This window comes from Pezoporus wallicus, unplaced genomic scaffold (assembly GCF_028554395.1).
Source record: "Pezoporus wallicus isolate ANWC-B61680 ecotype Strahan unplaced genomic scaffold, APGP_CSIRO_Pwel_v1 contig_7545, whole genome shotgun sequence".
Taxonomy (NCBI): Eukaryota; Metazoa; Chordata; class Aves; order Psittaciformes; family Psittacidae; genus Pezoporus; species Pezoporus wallicus.
In genome coordinates, this window is record NW_026642398.1 from 6,928,081 (window position 1) to 6,946,321 (window position 18,241).

Below are 18,241 nucleotides of genomic sequence, written 5' to 3' on the forward strand. Positions count from 1 at the left end.
GTCATAATTGTAATCTACCAGGTGTCTGCACCTTCATCTTACTGTAGTCAGTCAGTAGAGTGTATGAGAGTTAGTGACTGGGGTAGGGGAGTGATGGAGAAAGGAGCCAAGGGAAAACCTCACGTTGCATACAGGATTAATTTTAGTTCATGAGGCATAGATCTAGAAAGTAGTTTTAGAAACAGCTTCTTTATTCTATCTGTTAGTTTTTAGAGTATATGTAAAATTTAAAACCATTGTGACAGCCAGTGATTTCTTTCAAATTCCTTGATGTGAAAATGTCAAGTTACAACTTTGTCATCAGTAGAATCACAAAGGCAAATGTGCAGGAACTTAGGTTAAATACAGGAAAAAGGTTTTAGAAATCGTAAAGGGGAAACATGTTGCAGGGATAAAAATAATCTAAACTATATTCTCCCTAATTTGATAATTGTTAAAGTCACAGCAGTGTATCTCCACTCCTGAAAGGTATTGTAGTTTAAAAAGACTAGGAAGGCTGGTTTTGTTGAGGGTTTGTTGTTGCTTTGTTTGTGAACATGGAGGAGCTGGATAAGTTTTATTGGGTTTTGTCTGGTATTTTTTTTCCCAAGACAATCCACTTTGTGTTATGAATTATACCTATTCCTGATAAATCACAGGTATTTTTCAATGTAGTTTCTTCCAGGATGGCTTGAAAACAGCTGATAAACTTAAACAATATATTGAAAAGTTGGCTGCTGACCTGTATAATGTAAGTTTACTTATAAGTAGTTTCATGTCTGAAAATTGAAATATTTTGTTTATATAAATACATTTTAGATATGACTATAAGGGTGTTTATTTCATTTGTACCTTAAAAATTCAAAGTGTGTCCTTTGAATATATCTGGACTAAGGAAAAAACATCTTGTCTATCTTAAACTTTCTATTCTGTTTTTACAGTTATTAGGAAAAGTAGCTTTCATTCTATTACTAATTTAATGTTGCATTAAAATAAAACCAATTCAGAGTCTGAATTGGATTACATTGTTAGCACCAATTTTAGCTACCTCTTAAATTTCTAAAAAACCAAACTGCCTGATGAGAGCACTGCAGTTTTTAAGTGAATTAACTTGTGATGTTCATTTAAGGCAAGTAATAATGTGGAATCAAAACCCGCTTGTCACCCAAGTGCTTTTGTATTCTATAATCAGAATTATAATAATCCCATTTGCTATTGTAGTTTGTGGCTAAATTAAACTGTATTTCCATTCCTTAAAACATCTGTCAAGCTTATTGGAGTTATTTAATTAATATTTCAGAAACTAATTTAGTTACATTAGATATAGTGAGCCATTAAAGCATCATGGAACACAGCATGCAGAGTACATTCGTTTTAGCTTGCTTTTCAAGTAATGTGTGCATAGAATGTGAACACAGAAGAATGGACTAGTCCATGGATATAATCTCGGGTATTATAGAAGCACAGAGTAGTTGAACTGGGTTTTTAAGACATCTAAACCAGTACATTGCAGTGCATAAAAGAAATGAAAGTTACAGCCAAAAAGCATATAATGGCAATCTCTTTCCATAGATAAAGCAGACACAAGATGAAGAAAAGAAACAGCTTACTGCCCTTCGTGATTTGATAAAATCTTCTCTGCAGCTTGATCAGAAGGAGGTAAATCATTTAGACACATTATTCTCAGAGATAATGTGAATTCAAGAATTATGTCTTCAGAAATTGGTTTAATTTGTGTACTTACTGGTTCAGAAGAGTTGGACTTTGAACGTATGGCAAAACTAGCACTTGGAATGTTCAACTGCATATCAGCAGATAATAATTTTAGATTAGTTTTGTGTGTGAAGAAATTGTTACTTTTTTGTGTAATTTTTTAGTGCACTTTTTTAATGTACTGCAAGAACAGCTGTAATGGGTCAGATAGATTCTTCATCCAGCCTAGGATCATGTCCTTGACAATGATAAAGAATGAGTGTTCAGGAAAAAATACAGATGGGTTGAATGCACACTTCCTTGTTCTGTCCTGCCATCCCCAGCCAGGATGTGTCCAGGATTTTCCTGACCTATGTGATCCTGACTAAGCCACAGTTACATGTGGTTTCTATGTTGCTATTCATCTGCCAACTCACGTGGATTTTGTGCTGCTGTTCTGCTTCCCAAATGCCTTTTGCTAATACTGGACTGTAAGGAAGAAAATCTGTATGTTAACCAGATAGCAGTGGCTGAGTCAGGGCACTTAAAAATACATCAGTTGCACTGGTATCAGAGAGAGGGGGCAATATGCAATGTGCATTGCAGATGTACTGGAATACTCCTTTTGAACTAGGAGGTAGATATAATGTACATCCCAGCTTTTACCTGAGATAATAATGTGGCTTTTTCCAAATCATAGTGCCTGAGAGTCAGAAATACTGAATATGCCATGGTAAAGCTGAGCGTTGGGGAGGAGGAGGGCTTTCCTTTAGGAAAAGATTTATTTACATACGAGAAAACTGAACATAGGGTAAGCAAACATTAGCATTTGCTAGGTGTCTGCTCAGCTGATTAAATATTTATAATAATGATTCATATTTAATAATAATTAAACATTAAACAGATGCCATTCTGCTGCATATATATTATCATTCATATATCTGATGGGTCAGTGTTGCTGATACCAAATATACATGAGAATGTAATTTGCAACCAAAGGTACTGCATCAGCCAAGTGTCCAACAGCAATCACTAATGGATTCTTAGAGTAAAACGAATACCCTCCCATTAGTAGTTTGACTGTCTTTGCAGTCTCTTCACCACCCAGTGGATTTCCTGTCTTTGAACGTGTGCAGCTGCTTTTTGAAGCAGTGTAAATGGTCACCTTCTGTTACTACATGTTGTGTGGAAAAGTCCTAACATTGACTTGGTTTTTGAGGAGTGCTTAGTGCAGAGAAGGTGGTGTATGTAATTTAATCAGCTTTAAGGGTATAACCATATCATCCTGGTTTAGAATCTTAATAGTCAACTCATATTATCTCACTTTTCCCCTCTGCATCGCTTTGCATTTGTTTATGCTGATCTTCACTTGCTGTTTATTGTCAAGTTTACTGTCTTAAGGTCTTTCAGAAATTCTTCAGTCAGCCTTTGTTGGGGAGCCTGAATAGTTTAATACCATCTAGCAAACTTTGGCAGTTGACTGTTCACCCTTTTCCAAATTGTTTTAGTGTTGCACACCAGATGTGCTGGCACAGCTTTCTGTGAAACTCAATTGTTTGTTTCCTGCTTCTTAGGTCATCTGAGGACTTTTCTCTTGTCCTGTAGCAATGTAATTCTTTACCTTCCGTAAGGAACACTAAGTGCCCACTGAAAGTCCAGGTACACTGTACGAGTCTGATCCCTCTTGCTAATTCCTTCAGAGAACTCCAGGACATTTTTGAGACATAAGTATTATGCACAAAAGCTGCACTGATTTTTCCAGTGTATGTAATACTAAATGTACTTTTAAAAGTAGTTTTTGTTAATGTTTCTTATGTGGTGTGAAGGTTACTAAATCTTTCCTAGAATTCTTTTGGAACTTCTTCATAAGTAGGACTTCAATAACTGGGGCAAGTAAGTATTTGTATGGGCTGTCCTGTAATTTAGTAGGTAGCGCATTGTGATTATGGCTTGAAGGTGGAATTACAGTTAATAGGGAATGACTGAGTAATTCCTTATAGTGTATTGGTGTGTTTTTTTATTCTTTTGAATACTTGCCTATATGTGCTTTCGTAATGTAGATGTACACTGTATAGCAAATAAACCTTAGCCAAAATGCTATTCCTTTCCCTGCACTTTTAATCACTTCATTCTGAAGGACAGCACAGCCTTACCCTGTACTGTCAACGGTTTTCAGAATTTCTTTGTCACAAATGATGACAGGAGCACTACAGCACACCTTTGAATAGATCCCAATTTATTGTAGACCTGTCAGTTCTATCTAATACCGGTGCTCTGCTTGATACTTCTTTTCCTTCCATCTGTGCATATGAACCTACTAGATCTCTTCCATAATACTTGCAGAGCTTCCCATACATGCGTTACATTTGTAGTCTCCCCAGCATCTAAATCACTCTGAATGTAACTCGTGCTCATTCTCCATCCTCATCCCCAAAAGTGGAACAGAGAACATTAAATTTCAAGAGCTATTTGGAAATTCTAAAGTGTTTTTATGAATCAGTTCTCAACACACAGAAGAACAAGACCTCCTCTGTTCTCGTGTACCTTTTTTCTTCCACAAGCTGATTATCTGGGAAGCAAAGAAAAACACCTCCTTCTCTCCTGTCTGTAGAGTAAGTTCAAGTTCTTGTGTAATCAACCAGCTCTTGCAAGTAAAGTAAGACAAGTGGGTTATGCTTTGGTGCTGTGTATTCTACATACATGGCTGCATACAGGACAACTCAAGTTGCTCATAGAGTATTATGAGGTGGAATAACTAAATGAAATACATGTCTAAGTTTCACAATTTGACTTGTTTTATTTTTATGTTTTAAGTTAGGTTACCTTCCACCAAAACAGAATAATTGTATTTCATTTAGTTTTGTAATAAAGTAGCTTCAGAGACATCACCAGAGTAAACTATGCAGCTTTTTTAATAGTGTAGACAAATCCTAGGACTCCTGAAAAACATGTGTTTACATGTATGTTAGCTATGTGAAAAAGTTGTAAAGTGTTTGGCTTGAAAGGAATTGAAATGTGTCCTAGAAGAACAAGGAGCAATACTATGATTCTCAGATATTCAGACAAATCAGGAGAGATCTGCTGTAATGAAAGAATCTACTGCTTTGGATGAAATAACCATTTTATCACATGGATGTTCAAGTGTCTGTTTCAAAATCAACGTGATGACTTTCATGAGTTCCATGAGTCAGAACAGAATGATGCTGGCAGATACTGAGGAGGTTGATAAAACAATGTCTCTGTTGCTTAGGTATTCAATGTTTGAATCCTGAAATAGCATGCCAGTAGTCATTACTCCTTTCCTAAGTGGCAATGAAACTTGACACAGGGCCTGAATTTCACCAGTTACCTCTCCATCACTGTGCATATCTGAATCTTCAAGTATGTAAAGTTGGGCTTTATTATGGTGACAGATGGCCTGGTTGATTGTGATTAAGAATACATTTCCCCCCTTATATTTAGTGCATTATAATCTCACAGTTGGAAAATTTATGGATAAATGGAAATATCAAAGAATATGAAATGAAGGGGATTTTCTCTGGTGGATTTGTAAGGATTCAGAAATACTCTTATCAAAAATTACTGTGGCAGGGGAACAATTCGAAATACTAAAATTGAGGCTCTGTTGGTGTGTGGCTTTAAGTTTCTTTTGCTCCTTTGTACAAGACAAGGAAGCTGAAATTAGTGATTTCTGTCCAAACTAAATTCTGTCACTGTTAACCTCTTTGGAGTTGCCATTAGATAAGTGAAAGTTCCTGCCCATCCGAGGCTGACCTGCTGTCCCAGATGACAAATGATTCCTGTATAGCTGTTAAATCTACTAAGCATTTAGGATGTTTTTGAGTTTAGAATCACATGTAGGGAAAAACTGCTCTTCAGCACCCACCCTTTCATTCAGGAAGAAACACTAATGTACTAAAACCCTACACTTGCTCGAGGTCTTACAATGCAACTCTTGTTTCACTCTTGCATTCATTGAAGGTGTTTATTTAGCATTATGGACATCTCTAATGCTCGTGCACATTGTTCTGCAGACCTGTCCCTCCCTTGCTGAAATCTCTGCAATTACCTGGCACTTCTTGACAGTCTTTGAATCTTGGGTTGTGCTGAAGTGCTACAGCTGTAGCATTGCTGTGTGAAGTACAATTTACGGTGGCTGTGTTACCTGCAATGTCTCTTGTGGCTGCTATCTACTGTCTCGGAATTAATTTAGGGCAGTTTCTGTGCAAGAATTACCTGACTTTTTAAAATGACTATGGTTTATAGTTTTGGGGGGAAATATTTTAAGGAGCACTAGTATAACTTTAATTGTATGAAGTATTTATTTTGCATGTTGAAGAGTGCTTATACATCTAAGAAGCTGAAATACTAAAGGAAACCAGGCCTTAAATACAGTCTTCTATTCCCTATTTTTGTATGCTAATTATTGGTACACATGTAAGTTAATAGCTCTAAGTTGTAGCTAGTGTTTAGAATCATGTTTCATGTCTGTTTTCTTGATTCTTTCCTTTCCTCAAATCTCCATCTGATGGACACTTTGGAACAGGAATTATGTCTCATTTCATTCTTTCCTAAGCTAATACAAGTAGGAGGTTTGAAATACACTTGTAATAAAAAAGCTGCTTATTGTGGTAGCGTAAACATGGCACATTGCACACAGCCGTTGTGCTGCTTCCAGCAGTTTTACCAAACGCTTCTCTCAACTCCCATTATGAATTTGTTACCAAATGAAAAAACAGTTGTAAGGACACTGAATAAAATAGGAGGGAGTAATCTTCAGTATATATTGGTTACGGTAATTGGAAGAAACTGCTTTGAGAGAGAAAAGGTTATTGCCAAGGGAGTCATGGAACTTCTTTTGATCTTTTTGTGGGATTTTGTCAGATGTTTTGCAGATAAATGTGTCACAGCTATATTTAAAACTCTGTCAATGTGTCCTTAATGGTACCTTTTTATATACACTTGCAAAAAATTAAAAGCTAATTTTGGGCCTGATCTTTTTCAAAGGAAGAAAATTCAGAATTGGCTTCGGTTTGGTGGAGGATGCAGTCTAGCTATCACTTTAGATAATTTAAACGTATTGAAGAGTGGAAGGCATTTAGTAAGAATTGATCCTTCAGTCATCTTAGGTGCTTTTTAATCCAATGTCATATATGCAAGGTTGCACAGATTCTATTATGATGTTTTGTTACTTGATGAGAAAAGACACCAGTGTGCCTAAGAGTAGTTTTTGCTTTCTTTCTAGTACTGTTGTTAGAAAGGGGAATTGTTTTACTAGATGTGGGGGCTATGCAATTTATGTTCAAGGAACATGGTTTTTAAATAAAATAATAATTCTTGTTTTAAATTGTTTGCTTTCTCTTCCCTCTGTTCCTTTTGCCTTTCGTGATCGAAGTCTAGGAGAGTAAGTCAATGTTTTAATGAACTTTGGGGGATTTGTTTTTGCTGATGCACTTACAACAATCTGTTTCACTCAGTTGTTTCACTAGATCAGGCCAAATGTTCTTGCAGTTGACTTCATGCACTAAACCTCATGATTTACATGCATATTTTTTAATTGGATTAAAAACCCCAGTGATGATTAGTATTTGATTCTGGTTTATAGATGTGTTTTTCTGTATATATGCATGCTATATTCTGTTGCTTTCTTTTTGCAACTTTATCTTAGCATTTTACTCTTTAACTGTAAGATTCTACAGTATTTCTATATTTTAAAAGTCATTATTTTGAGATGAATATTTGCCTTATGAAGTAACTGAATCTTGAACATGCAGTTAGTTCAGGATCGAGTGATGTAAAAGCAAGCTTTCCTATGGTTGTAAACTCCTACATGCGGTAGGAGTTCTCTTTTTAAATCTTTATGAATTTGTGGAGTTGTGGTAGAGAAGAGAAATAAAGTAAAAGAGGCTTAAAGGTTAGGAAAACTTAACTGTGCATATCAGGAAATATTAATGGTGGTTTTTTCCCTTTTTTAGGATTCACAGAGCAGGCAAGGAGGATATAGTATGCATCAGCTGCAGGGGAATAAGGAATATGGTAGTGAGAAGAAAGGTTATCTTTTAAAGAAGAGTGATGGGTATGTTCTTGGAGCGCATTGTACATAGTGAGAACTCTTACCATGTTTATGCACTGATTATATTGTTTTCTACTGTGGGTGCTTAAGGTGCATTCTTCTAAGTGCCGCAAGTACTCAAGAATTTCACAGTTCAAATCTGAGCACAGATCTGAGTTTCATATAGTAAATGCAAAAAGCATGTCAAGCAATCATAAAAAACAAAGTCATATTAAAAAGAAAGCTATTGCTTTTATGAGTCTCTGCAAAGTGATTAAGACCTGTCATAAAATTCTGATTTGCTTTTGGTGAGGCATTTAGTAAAATTCTGACTGCATCTGTTTGTTTCTCAAGGCTAATCTTCTCAAAATGTCAATGGAATGAACATGTGTTTTGAAGTCATGTCTAGTTACCGAATTTGTTGTTGATGTTATTCTTTAGGTTAAGGAAAGTATGGCAAAGAAGAAAGTGCACTGTTAAAAATGGAATTCTTACCATATCACATGCAACGGTAAGTTATTTTTATGCCTTTTTATTAAAATAGTAAATTAACATTATCCTTTCCTAGTGAATCTGCTGGTTTTAGTCTACTATTACAGAAAAATATGCCATTTCTGCTTCTGACTGTTGAAGTTCTATGGATTGCCAGAAGTTGGAGACAGATTTATGGAAGTACTGTTCCACTTGCTCTGTTGAATTCTTTGCTAATTGTCTGCTGCTGACCACTAGTGGGAACTTCAGGTTAAATGGAGCAGCACGTCTGTTCTTACTATACCTTTGAGATATGGATGAGATTCAGCTGAATAGAATGAAATGGCTGCAGTGTAGCTGTCTGCATCAGAGCAAGATCTTGTAGACTTCTCTCCTAGCCACTGGAGAGAATTGGTCAATGCAGTCAAAAGAGTCTGGGTAATTTGATCAGATGTCTTGTTATAAACTCAGTTTTGGCTGTTGGCTGTGCTGGAAGACCAATAATTAGCTCATACATAGATGTCATAGATGTTTTATTCCTACATAGGATGTTAACTGTTTAAAACATTTTAATGCCTACACATTCATTTTGTAAAAGAAACTAAAGTTGTTCAACTAATCAGTGAGAAAATGAGCCTAAAAGGTGGTTAATTTCAAAACTTCCTGTGGGCTGCATGAAGTAAGTGAACTCTTCTTTAGCCTTCTAAAATGTCTTCAGTTATTTCCCCCACTGTTGTAGATTATGACAGTTGATTTAATACTTGCTGTAATGAAAAATTGCATAATAGTTTTACCATTGGTTTATGAGATACAAGTAAACCTTCAGTATTAGCATATTCTAAATTTAGATTTATTCCATTAATTCCTTTCAAATAGTCAGGAAGAGTTGCCGTGAAGATTTCAGTCTTTAGATTTAGAAGTCTGTCCATTCTGAGAGGCCAGGTCAGACAAAGTCGTACAGGTCTCGTCTTTGAGGTTGTACATGTATGCATGCCCACACTTTAAATTAATATCACATATACCTGCTCCCAGAAAAGAAAAATAATCCTAAGTCAAGACATTTTAAAAGTAAATCAAGTTTTCTTTTTAGTCCAACAGGCAACCAGCTAAATTGAATTTATTGACCTGCCAGGTGAAGCCAAATGCTGAAGATAAGAAGTCTTTTGATCTAATATCACGTATGTAGCAATTTGAGTACTGCCTTGCACTCTTATTGCCAAATGCATTATTGCCAAAAATGTCATTACAAGATAGTTTGAGTATAAATAAAAGTATAAATAAGGCTGTAGTTCAAAATTCAGGTCTGTATCCGGATACATGCAGTGCTTCGTAAGTGTGCAGATCTCTTCAGTTTTGAAGATGGGTTCAGTGGACAAATGAATAAAAGATGTTTTGTGTGTGATATAAATACTGCTTGTTTGTGACAAGGTTTTGCTTCAAAAGGGCAAAATTTGACTCATGCTTATTTTTCATATTTCTAAACTAACACTTTTGAAATATGTACATAAATCAAAATTCGCTTATTCCATCTTTCTCTGTTTTTTCTTTTCTCTTGGAATCATTTTCCATAGATACAAATAAAGTATTAATGTTGCTGCTTAATTGCAATTGCTCTTCAGGGCTTTGGTTGCCAAGTAGGTTTTAGTAACCTACTAAATACGTAGCTATTTTAGAATGTATCATGTACCAAATGAAAATATGTATTTATTCATTTCAGATAACAGAACATACCACTTTCAAGCAGAAGATGAACAGGAATACGTAGCGTAAGAACACTTCTAAGTTTTCAAGTTTGTTTTGCCATTAAGGCTGTATAAAAATAACACCTAACAGTGGAAATACATTTCTCAGTTAATCATAGAATCATATAATGGTTTGGGTTGGAAAGGACCTTAAGATCGTCTGGTTCCAACCCCCAGTAATGCAGGAGTTGTGCCTACGGTTGTAAATCTGTAAGTGTAAACTATTTTGTGCCCACTACAGGGCTTTTTGAAAACCCTGTAACACTAAAAGCAAAACAAAATCCAACCAACCAAACCTTCATTTAGGTCATGTACCCTGCCAGCCCGTGGTTTGTGTGCAGCTGCTTGGCAGGTACTGTAGATCAGGTTATTAAGGAGCAAATGAAATGTTTTCTACTTGCTCTTAAACCTTCTGTGTCAACCTCTTTTTTTGCAGTTACTAGTTTTCCTCCTGATCTTACCTTTTCCTTTAAATTAAAAATAATAAATAGATAAAAGGTCTCCATATAACACAAAGGCGATGCATCTTTTGTACAGTAGGCCTAGAAATAAACAGACCTGAGATCTGTGTACTTCAGAATCCAGTAAATTGCTTCATTAATGTGTGTTTTCAACCAGATTATTCCCTTTAAACCAATCTTTCTTCCTCTTGGATCAGAGCTGCTTCTTGCCTGAGAACTATGTACTACTTTTTTTCCTCCTGAATGTTTCTCTGTTATCAAAAAATGAGTTGTGCAGGAAGTTACAAGCTCATCACCTGACAGCTCTAGAAAAGAAAGCGGCAAGCCTGAGCATTCCAGGCTGCCTCATTCTTCAGGACTATTGTGCTCCTTTGTTACATGCCTATATTCTAATGGAAGATGGTGTTGCTCCATGTGTATTTTAAAGGAGCAAGGAATGCTGGTAGGGTGTTTCAGTTGTTTGCTAGTGTTGGGAGGCAGTGGCATTGACAGTTCAACGCTGGGAGACATGGGTAAAATGAGGAGGCTGGGTAATTCTTTGCCATGCGGCTGTTTGCTTCCAGAGTCTCCCACAACTTTATGCTGGCTCTTAGAGTGCAAGGCTGACCTGGTAGTCATGCTTAGTGCAGTCATTCTGGAACTTAATTATTCCAGTGATGTTCTCAGTCGAGAAGAAAACACTGTCATTTCTGATCAGTAATGGATTTGGTGAGTCATAAGGTTTTGTGTCTCTGCCATAAATTAGTTTTTACTAATTTGTTGATTTAAAAGGTCAAGGGTTTTGTTTAACACATGAGCAAGGTGGGGCGAATACATTAGTGATGTACTTCTGATTGGCAGGTCTATCAGTTCAGTTTAGCTAGCTCTCTGTTGGCCTGTTTTGAAATTCCAGGCTGGTTTTGTTTCCCGTTAAAAGCATACTTTCCATTTGTTTACCACTGAAGTCTGGTTTATCACTTCAAAGTCCAGTGGCTGAAAAAATAGCTTGTACTGGAATACAGAATCATAGAGTATCTCAAGTTGGAAAGCACCCATCGGGATCACCAAGTCCGACTCATTGCTCCTCACAGGATTTCCTAAAACTAAACCATATGACTGAGAGCATCATCTGGATGCTCCTTGAGCTCTGACAGTTTCAGTGCAGTGACTGTGTCCCTGGGGGTCAGCCTGTTCTAGTGACCAACCACCCTCTCGGTGAAGAACCTTTTCCTGATGTCCCATCTGAACTTCCCCTAGTGCAGCTTCATCCCGTTTCTTTGTGTCCTACCCCTGGTCACCAGAGAAAGGAGATCAGCTCCTCCTCTCTGCACCTGCATGAGGAAGGTGTCAACTGCGATGAAGGCACCCCATAGCCTTCTCTTCCCCAGGCTGAACAAACCAGGTGACCTCAGCTGCTTCTCCTAAGTCTTGCCCTGGGGCCTTTCACCATCTTGGTTGCCCTCCTCTGGACACAATCTACTAGTCTGATGTCCTCCTTATACTGAGACATCTAAAACTGCACACGGTACTCAAGGTGGGGCCATGCCAGTGCAGTGCGCAGTGGAGTGTAGCATCTTAATGCTGATGCAAGTTTAAAAAGTTTTGTTTGGCTGAAGAGACATTATATGCATGCAAGTGCTGAAATACATGCACACAAACTAAGTGTATTTTGCCCATATTGGCACTGTAAGCCACATTCAAAAAGGTATTGTAATGCAACTAGAACAAGTGTTCCGTTTCAGAAGATCTCTTAAGTGACCCAAGTAATGGTATCTGCTGGAGATGCACATAGAAACTTACCTTTCTTTTCCTTTAGGAAAATTTCTGCAATATCTTTAGTTAGTTGAAGTTCATGATCCAGAATGGCTGTTAATGTGTTGATGAAAAACTGCTGTATAACCAAATGGTCTGTTTTTCTTGTGCAGCCACTGAGTAGTCCTGAATTGCTTTATTATCTAAGGTGTCATGTGAACAGCACCCTTTGACTTCTAATCTTACCGATTTGAGTGTTCTGCAGGAGCTATGTGACGTAGCTCCTTGATTATAGTTGTCATCCTCTTGTTCCGGTTTTCACCTGAATTGTATATGTGTGCCTCACTGTCAACCTTTTCTTCTCTGTCTTGTGTTTTGTCCACCCAGTTTTAATGCCGCCTCCATTCTGTCTTTTTTCCTTTGTTCACCAATTGATTTTCAAATTATAGAATCATAGAATCAGAATCCTTCCATAAATCTAAATAGAGGAAAAAAGCAAAGATGCATTTATACTCTAGTTTAATTGACCTTGCATGCATTTTCCTGGTGAGCATTTGAAACTGCTTCCTTAAATAGCTTCTCAAACTAGTTAAAACTAATGATGATTTTAAAAAGCAGATGGTTTAAAATACAAATCAGTGAAACCTATGTTCTGTTACAGGTTTGCTTCCCCTCAAACATTGCCTTTACTTCAGTGCATTTCTTGATTATTTTTTAGTTTCTTATTTTTATCCAGCCAGCTCTCTGTTGACCTTTAATTACTGCTTGACTGCCTTTAAAGTCTCAGTGGGTTTTATTAGTTTCTCTAATAGATAGTACAGTGGGTGTGGGGGGAGAGGAAGGAGGTATGTCTATGTGCATATATATATTTGTGTATATTATGAGAAACAGAACCTCAGATCTCTAAAAAACCAGGTTATTTTTAACATTTGCAATAAGAGGTACTTTCTACTTTGATAATTGGATATTGGATATTTGATAATTGTGGATAAGGCCAAACATTCTCCAGATAAAATATTTTAGTTCTTTTCTACTCTCTTTGAAGCCCAAGAGTATCTTGATTTCTGTAGGAGATGCCTGGAATATTAACAAAGCTATTCCAAATTTCTGCTATGAAGAAACATGCATCTAACTTCAGTATAGTGTTTAGCAACAATCTTCAGATGTTTTTTACTTTGGGAATACCAAAGGAATGGGAAGGTCTTGATACTCTCTGTTGCTTCTTCCATACAAAAAAGTTGTTTCTGAATGTTGGAAAAATATTATGCTATTTTTGTTCTGTTTATGCATTTACCTGGAAATAACACTGTTGCAGTAGTGATTGTCAGAAGAGACACAATCCTTTATTGCAAACTGAAATAACTGATTGTTGTCTTGGTGGGGAGGGAAAGGAGGAGCTTTTATTGGCATAGAAATACTGGACTAATCCACCCAAAACTAACGAATACTTCTCCTTCATTGGATCCAGAAGTCACCCATGATGCCAGATTTTTGTTTAGCCTCATGATTTTCTTCAGCACTGGGAATCTCCAGCAAACAGAATGCCTTAAAGGATCGTGAGACTGCAGAGATTCAGAAAGAGAAGTGTAGTAGCAGATTGGACAACCTGTTTTACTGTATTTGATAGAAGACAAAGAGGTTCTGTTAAGACTTGAGTAAATTTTAAATTATTTGAAAGAACAATACAAAGTATTAGTAGAATCACAGAATAGTTTGGGTTGGACAGGACCTTTGAGGTCATCCAGTTCCCACCCCTTACCATGGGCAGGGGACACCTTCTGCTAGACTGGGTTGCTCAAGGCCCCGTCCAACTTGGCCTTGGTATTACCAGAAGTTTTCTGACTGTTACCTTGACACTGGTGGTATAAAATAAAGAAAATACATTTTTTAAAAACAAAGGAAAAAGGAGACTTGTATAGATAAGAAAAAGAGAAAGAACAGCAGCCAGAAGGCAGTTTTTATAAACTGTTGGCATTGAATTAATATCTTTATTGATTTGAGTTGTTTGGTTTGGGTGCACAGCCTGCCAGAAGGCCAGGTGACCAACGGGGGACCTGTATAATTAGCACCAGTCATTAAGAATGTGTCTGCTGTGCTTGTGTTCAATGGGCCTTGCTGCTGCTGTCTGGGGCAAGCTGACACAGCAGTGCCAAGCAACCTTGGGCAGGGGTTCCCTCTAGCTGAGGAAGCACAACCAAAATAAGCTACTGCTCTTCCAGTTTAGAAACCCGCAATATGGAGATCTGTATCAAACTAACAGCTGGCTCAGTCATGTTGTATTTATTTTAATGGCATCTAATATTTTTTTGATTGTTCCTGCATAGTTGAGTTTTATTCAAATTCTGCCTTTTTAACAAACTAATCAAACTGTAACCCTGAAAGAAATTGTCATCAAATGCTGGAATAAATGTTGTCTGTCTGATTTTAATGATTATTTTACTGCTTGTTTAACCAAACATTACTGTAATATTAGAAGCAAGACACTGCTGCCTCTTGAGTTTGTTAATAACCTTGGATGTCATCAGAAAACTTGCAGAAGAATGCCATCTAGTGTGGGTTCTTGTATGTTATCATATAACTGGAGATAATGGAAATACATTGTTTTCAGCATATAAATTATGGGGCAAATTTGGTTTTAATTTGTTAAATTTCTTTTATTTTTGAGGGTGATTTTTTAAATAATTTAAGCATTTTCTGTTTTGTAAATCCAACTTCTCAGACTACTCTTTGCCCATTAGATTTAAAAAATGTATGCATATCAAGTTATTATATACAGTATATATAGTTAACATATGTATACGTAGTTATATGTAGTTTAAGCTCTGAATCTGTATTGCAAGATTATGTATATGAATTCCTCTCTGAAATCCTTTTAAAGTTTCTTTTCATTATGATTTCAGAGAGAAATGATGAATCTCAATCTGAAGTTTGCTTAGATGACCGCAGCCATTTCAATGCCTTTCAGCAGATTGGTGACTGCAGATAATTGGAATATTGTAAACAGGAAATGTGAGGACACTACCAGTTTAAAATATTCCTATGTAAAAAATACGTGTTTGCAGTAGATCTAAAATCATTGTACCTGGGAGGATTTCTATATTTAACTTGCAGTGCTGCCTCACTTAGGAAAAAGAGCATCTGCAACATGATTGTCCTTAGTGTCACTGCTTTCCCTTCTTTACTTCCACCGGGAGGGCAGCAGCCCCTGGGAGGGATTTTTTGGGTTAGCTGTCATTTAAAACATCATTGTATAAACAAAACCTTGCAGAGTGGTTGGGAGCGGGGGCAGCCATTGCCTGAAATGTTATTGAAGAGTCTTGATATGCTGCATTCAACAGTTGCTCTTAATATTTTCTGTTAGCTCTCAGTATGGTTACTCCTCTGCCATGCTCCCTTCTTTAGCTATTTGTTGCCATGGCAGTTTTCATTAATTTGGTCATTACAGTCTGACTCTGAGTGCGCCGAGACCTGCATTTTGAAAGGCAACTAGCCATTAGCACATTAAAAATGTGCTTGTTGTCTCCTCTGTGAAGAGAGATGCACACTGGAGAAAGTAGTGGTTGCAATTTTCTCCTTCAGTAATGGGATAGATTTCAGGAAGATCTTAGACACCTACTTTTAAAGCAGTTAAATTTACAGGAGCTTAATGGCACCTTTTCTCTTCCACAGCGTCTGCTTATTTGAGGAACTTGAGAACTGTGCTGCTTTGGCTTTAAATTGTTCACCAAAGGGATTTTAGAATTAAGACTTTTTCTCTTTGCCTTTTCTCATTCTTTATTACTTTTTCTCAAATCTTTCCTTTCCACCTCTCACTTTCCTCCCACTCGGTCTCTCCCACAGTACAATCCCTCCTTATATTCCCACTAATATTTTGTTCCTGGCAAGCTTTCTATGGTTTATAGGTTAACTTGTATTTACAAATGCAGATCTTCATTAAGGTCTTTATCTTGTGCTAGATGGATATCAGTATTGACTAACAGCAAAGAAGAAGCATTAAATATGGCATTCCGTGGAGAGCAGAGCACAGGGGAGAACAGTTTAGAGGATCTGACAAAAGCCATTATTGATGACATACAGAGATTACCCGGAAATGAAGTCTGTTGTGATTGTGGCTCACCAGGTATCTCAATTTGTTCATGTCATCAACTTCTTGTCGGAAGCAAAGTAATTTCTTTAGAGATGTGTTTGTAGAGTGCAAACTAATTTTCTAAGTGATGTGTTGATCAGTCTTCAACCTGTTTTTAAAAGAACAAATACGACTTTCATACATTAGTTCCATTTAATTCACTAAAATATTTTTGTGTGTTGTCTGTGCTTACTTCCAGCAGTTCAAGCCCCTCTGGAGTTTGAACTGTTCTTGTTGCACTGTCTCTAGATGCTTGTTGCACTTGAATGGAAGTTGCTTGGCATCACTGATCCTGTGCATGCTACTAAGTAGAAGTGAGTAATGCTTAGACAATGATTGTGGAAAAATTGACCTGGCCAGGATCTTACTCTGAGGTTTTATCTTGGCATGAGACTATTGGAACTGCAGTAGCAAAAATACCTAATCTTGTGCAAAGAATGAGACCCAGAGTTGAAATCCTCTCAGATAATATCTTCAGAAGTGCAGAGTTAACAGGTCAGTTACATGTCACTTAAACCTAGAGATGAGTCAAATCGTCGTAGTACTACTGAACTGATACGGTAGTTGGCAGCTGCTACAGCTTTCACATCTGAAGAGATAGTTCATGAAGGTGATGTTCGTTTGGAACTGAGTAGATAGTGTGTGTCTTAAAGATGCTAACTGATGCAGAACTGATCCAAATAGGAAATACCTAGATAAAAAATGCGAAGTGGAGTATAATTTTGTCATATCCTGGAATTGGTTCATTCAATTAGTCCATGATGTAAAGCTACAGAAATTCAGATTACAGTTCTCACTCTTCGTTTAATTTATAGTGAAGTTTTAAGCTTCACTCCTGCACCCCAGCTTGCTGCTTTAAAACTCCTGACAATGCTTTGTCAGTTACTATTTAAGATCAAGGAAGGGATTGATTTGAAAACATGTATGTGTCTGGAAATATGTCTGGAGCTTTTTCTTTTCCTTTAAAAATGGTCTTGCTTCTTATGTTGCATTCATAGTGTAAGATCTATTCTCATATTACATGCACATCTCCTACCATGGCAGCAATGTTTTTTTGTCCTGGACTAGCCAGCATTACTAAAATGTTCTACAACATATTACTGTTTTACATATTGAAAAATGCTATAGTCAATCTTTTATGAAGAAAGACTATTTAAAATTTAAGATGTAAAGATTAAAACTTTGTTGCCAACAGTGGAATTTAGGAGATCTGTTCCTTTTAAGAACAGGAAGCAAAGGCCTTACTTTCTACAAGAAAAAAATCCTAAATGTATTCAAATACAGTCATTCAGTATGGATTTGTACATCTGAATTCAGTGCCTTTGAGGCTGTCTCTAGATCTGAAAAACTTAATTCCATTGGTATCAATCTGTGGTTAAATTTGCGTTGTGGTTTGGAGAAAACTATGGAATATTCTTAGTTTATTTCCATTTGTTAAAGCATTAAATGAGGAATCATTTCAGAATGCATTGGGATTTCTTACCACCATTGAAAAACTTTTCTTGGACTTTGATTAAATACGTTGTTTTGCAATTCTGCAGATCCAACATGGCTATCAACTAACTTGGGCATTTTAACCTGCATTGAGTGTTCTGGAATACACAGAGAAATGGGTGTCCATATTTCTCGAATCCAGTCTTTGGAATTAGACAAATTAGGAACGTCTGAACTCTTGGTAAGTTCTTTTAATTTGGATTATTTTATTCTTTTCTAGTCAGATGTTCTGGATACAGGTATCATTCAGCTGTATAATTTACTGTTAAATTTTTTGAAGGTATGTGTTTTGCAGAATGTTGTCTTCAGATTTTTGTATCTATCTTACAGGAGTTTTTTTACTATTATGTGTTATTGATGCTTTTAACCATCTGTCGCTTCTGATGTTAATTTGCAGAATGAATATTGACAGTAGTGCCATCAGGATTTTGCCTCTCATTAGCGGATCTTGACCTTAAATCAGAGCAGCCCAAAATCTCATGTAATTAAAGAA

At 36.7% G+C, this 18,241-nt stretch overlaps 1 protein-coding gene across 3 annotated transcripts in view; it reads left to right on the plus strand.

The window, feature by feature from the left end:
* Positions 1 to 18,241, plus strand: part of ASAP1 (ArfGAP with SH3 domain, ankyrin repeat and PH domain 1) — a 146,416-nt gene that overhangs the window by 89,004 nt on the left and 39,171 nt on the right. For all 3 annotated transcript variants that reach the window (XM_057429851.1, XM_057429852.1, XM_057429853.1), the window contains 8 exons: positions 655 to 730; positions 1,552 to 1,638; positions 7,647 to 7,747; positions 8,165 to 8,234; positions 9,285 to 9,372; positions 9,912 to 9,960; positions 16,085 to 16,248; positions 17,796 to 17,929. In XM_057429851.1, the coding sequence (XP_057285834.1) occupies positions 655 to 730; positions 1,552 to 1,638; positions 7,647 to 7,747; positions 8,165 to 8,234; positions 9,285 to 9,372; positions 9,912 to 9,960; positions 16,085 to 16,248; positions 17,796 to 17,929 (769 nt within the window). The remainder of the gene's footprint in view (positions 1 to 654; positions 731 to 1,551; positions 1,639 to 7,646; positions 7,748 to 8,164; positions 8,235 to 9,284; positions 9,373 to 9,911; positions 9,961 to 16,084; positions 16,249 to 17,795; positions 17,930 to 18,241) is intronic.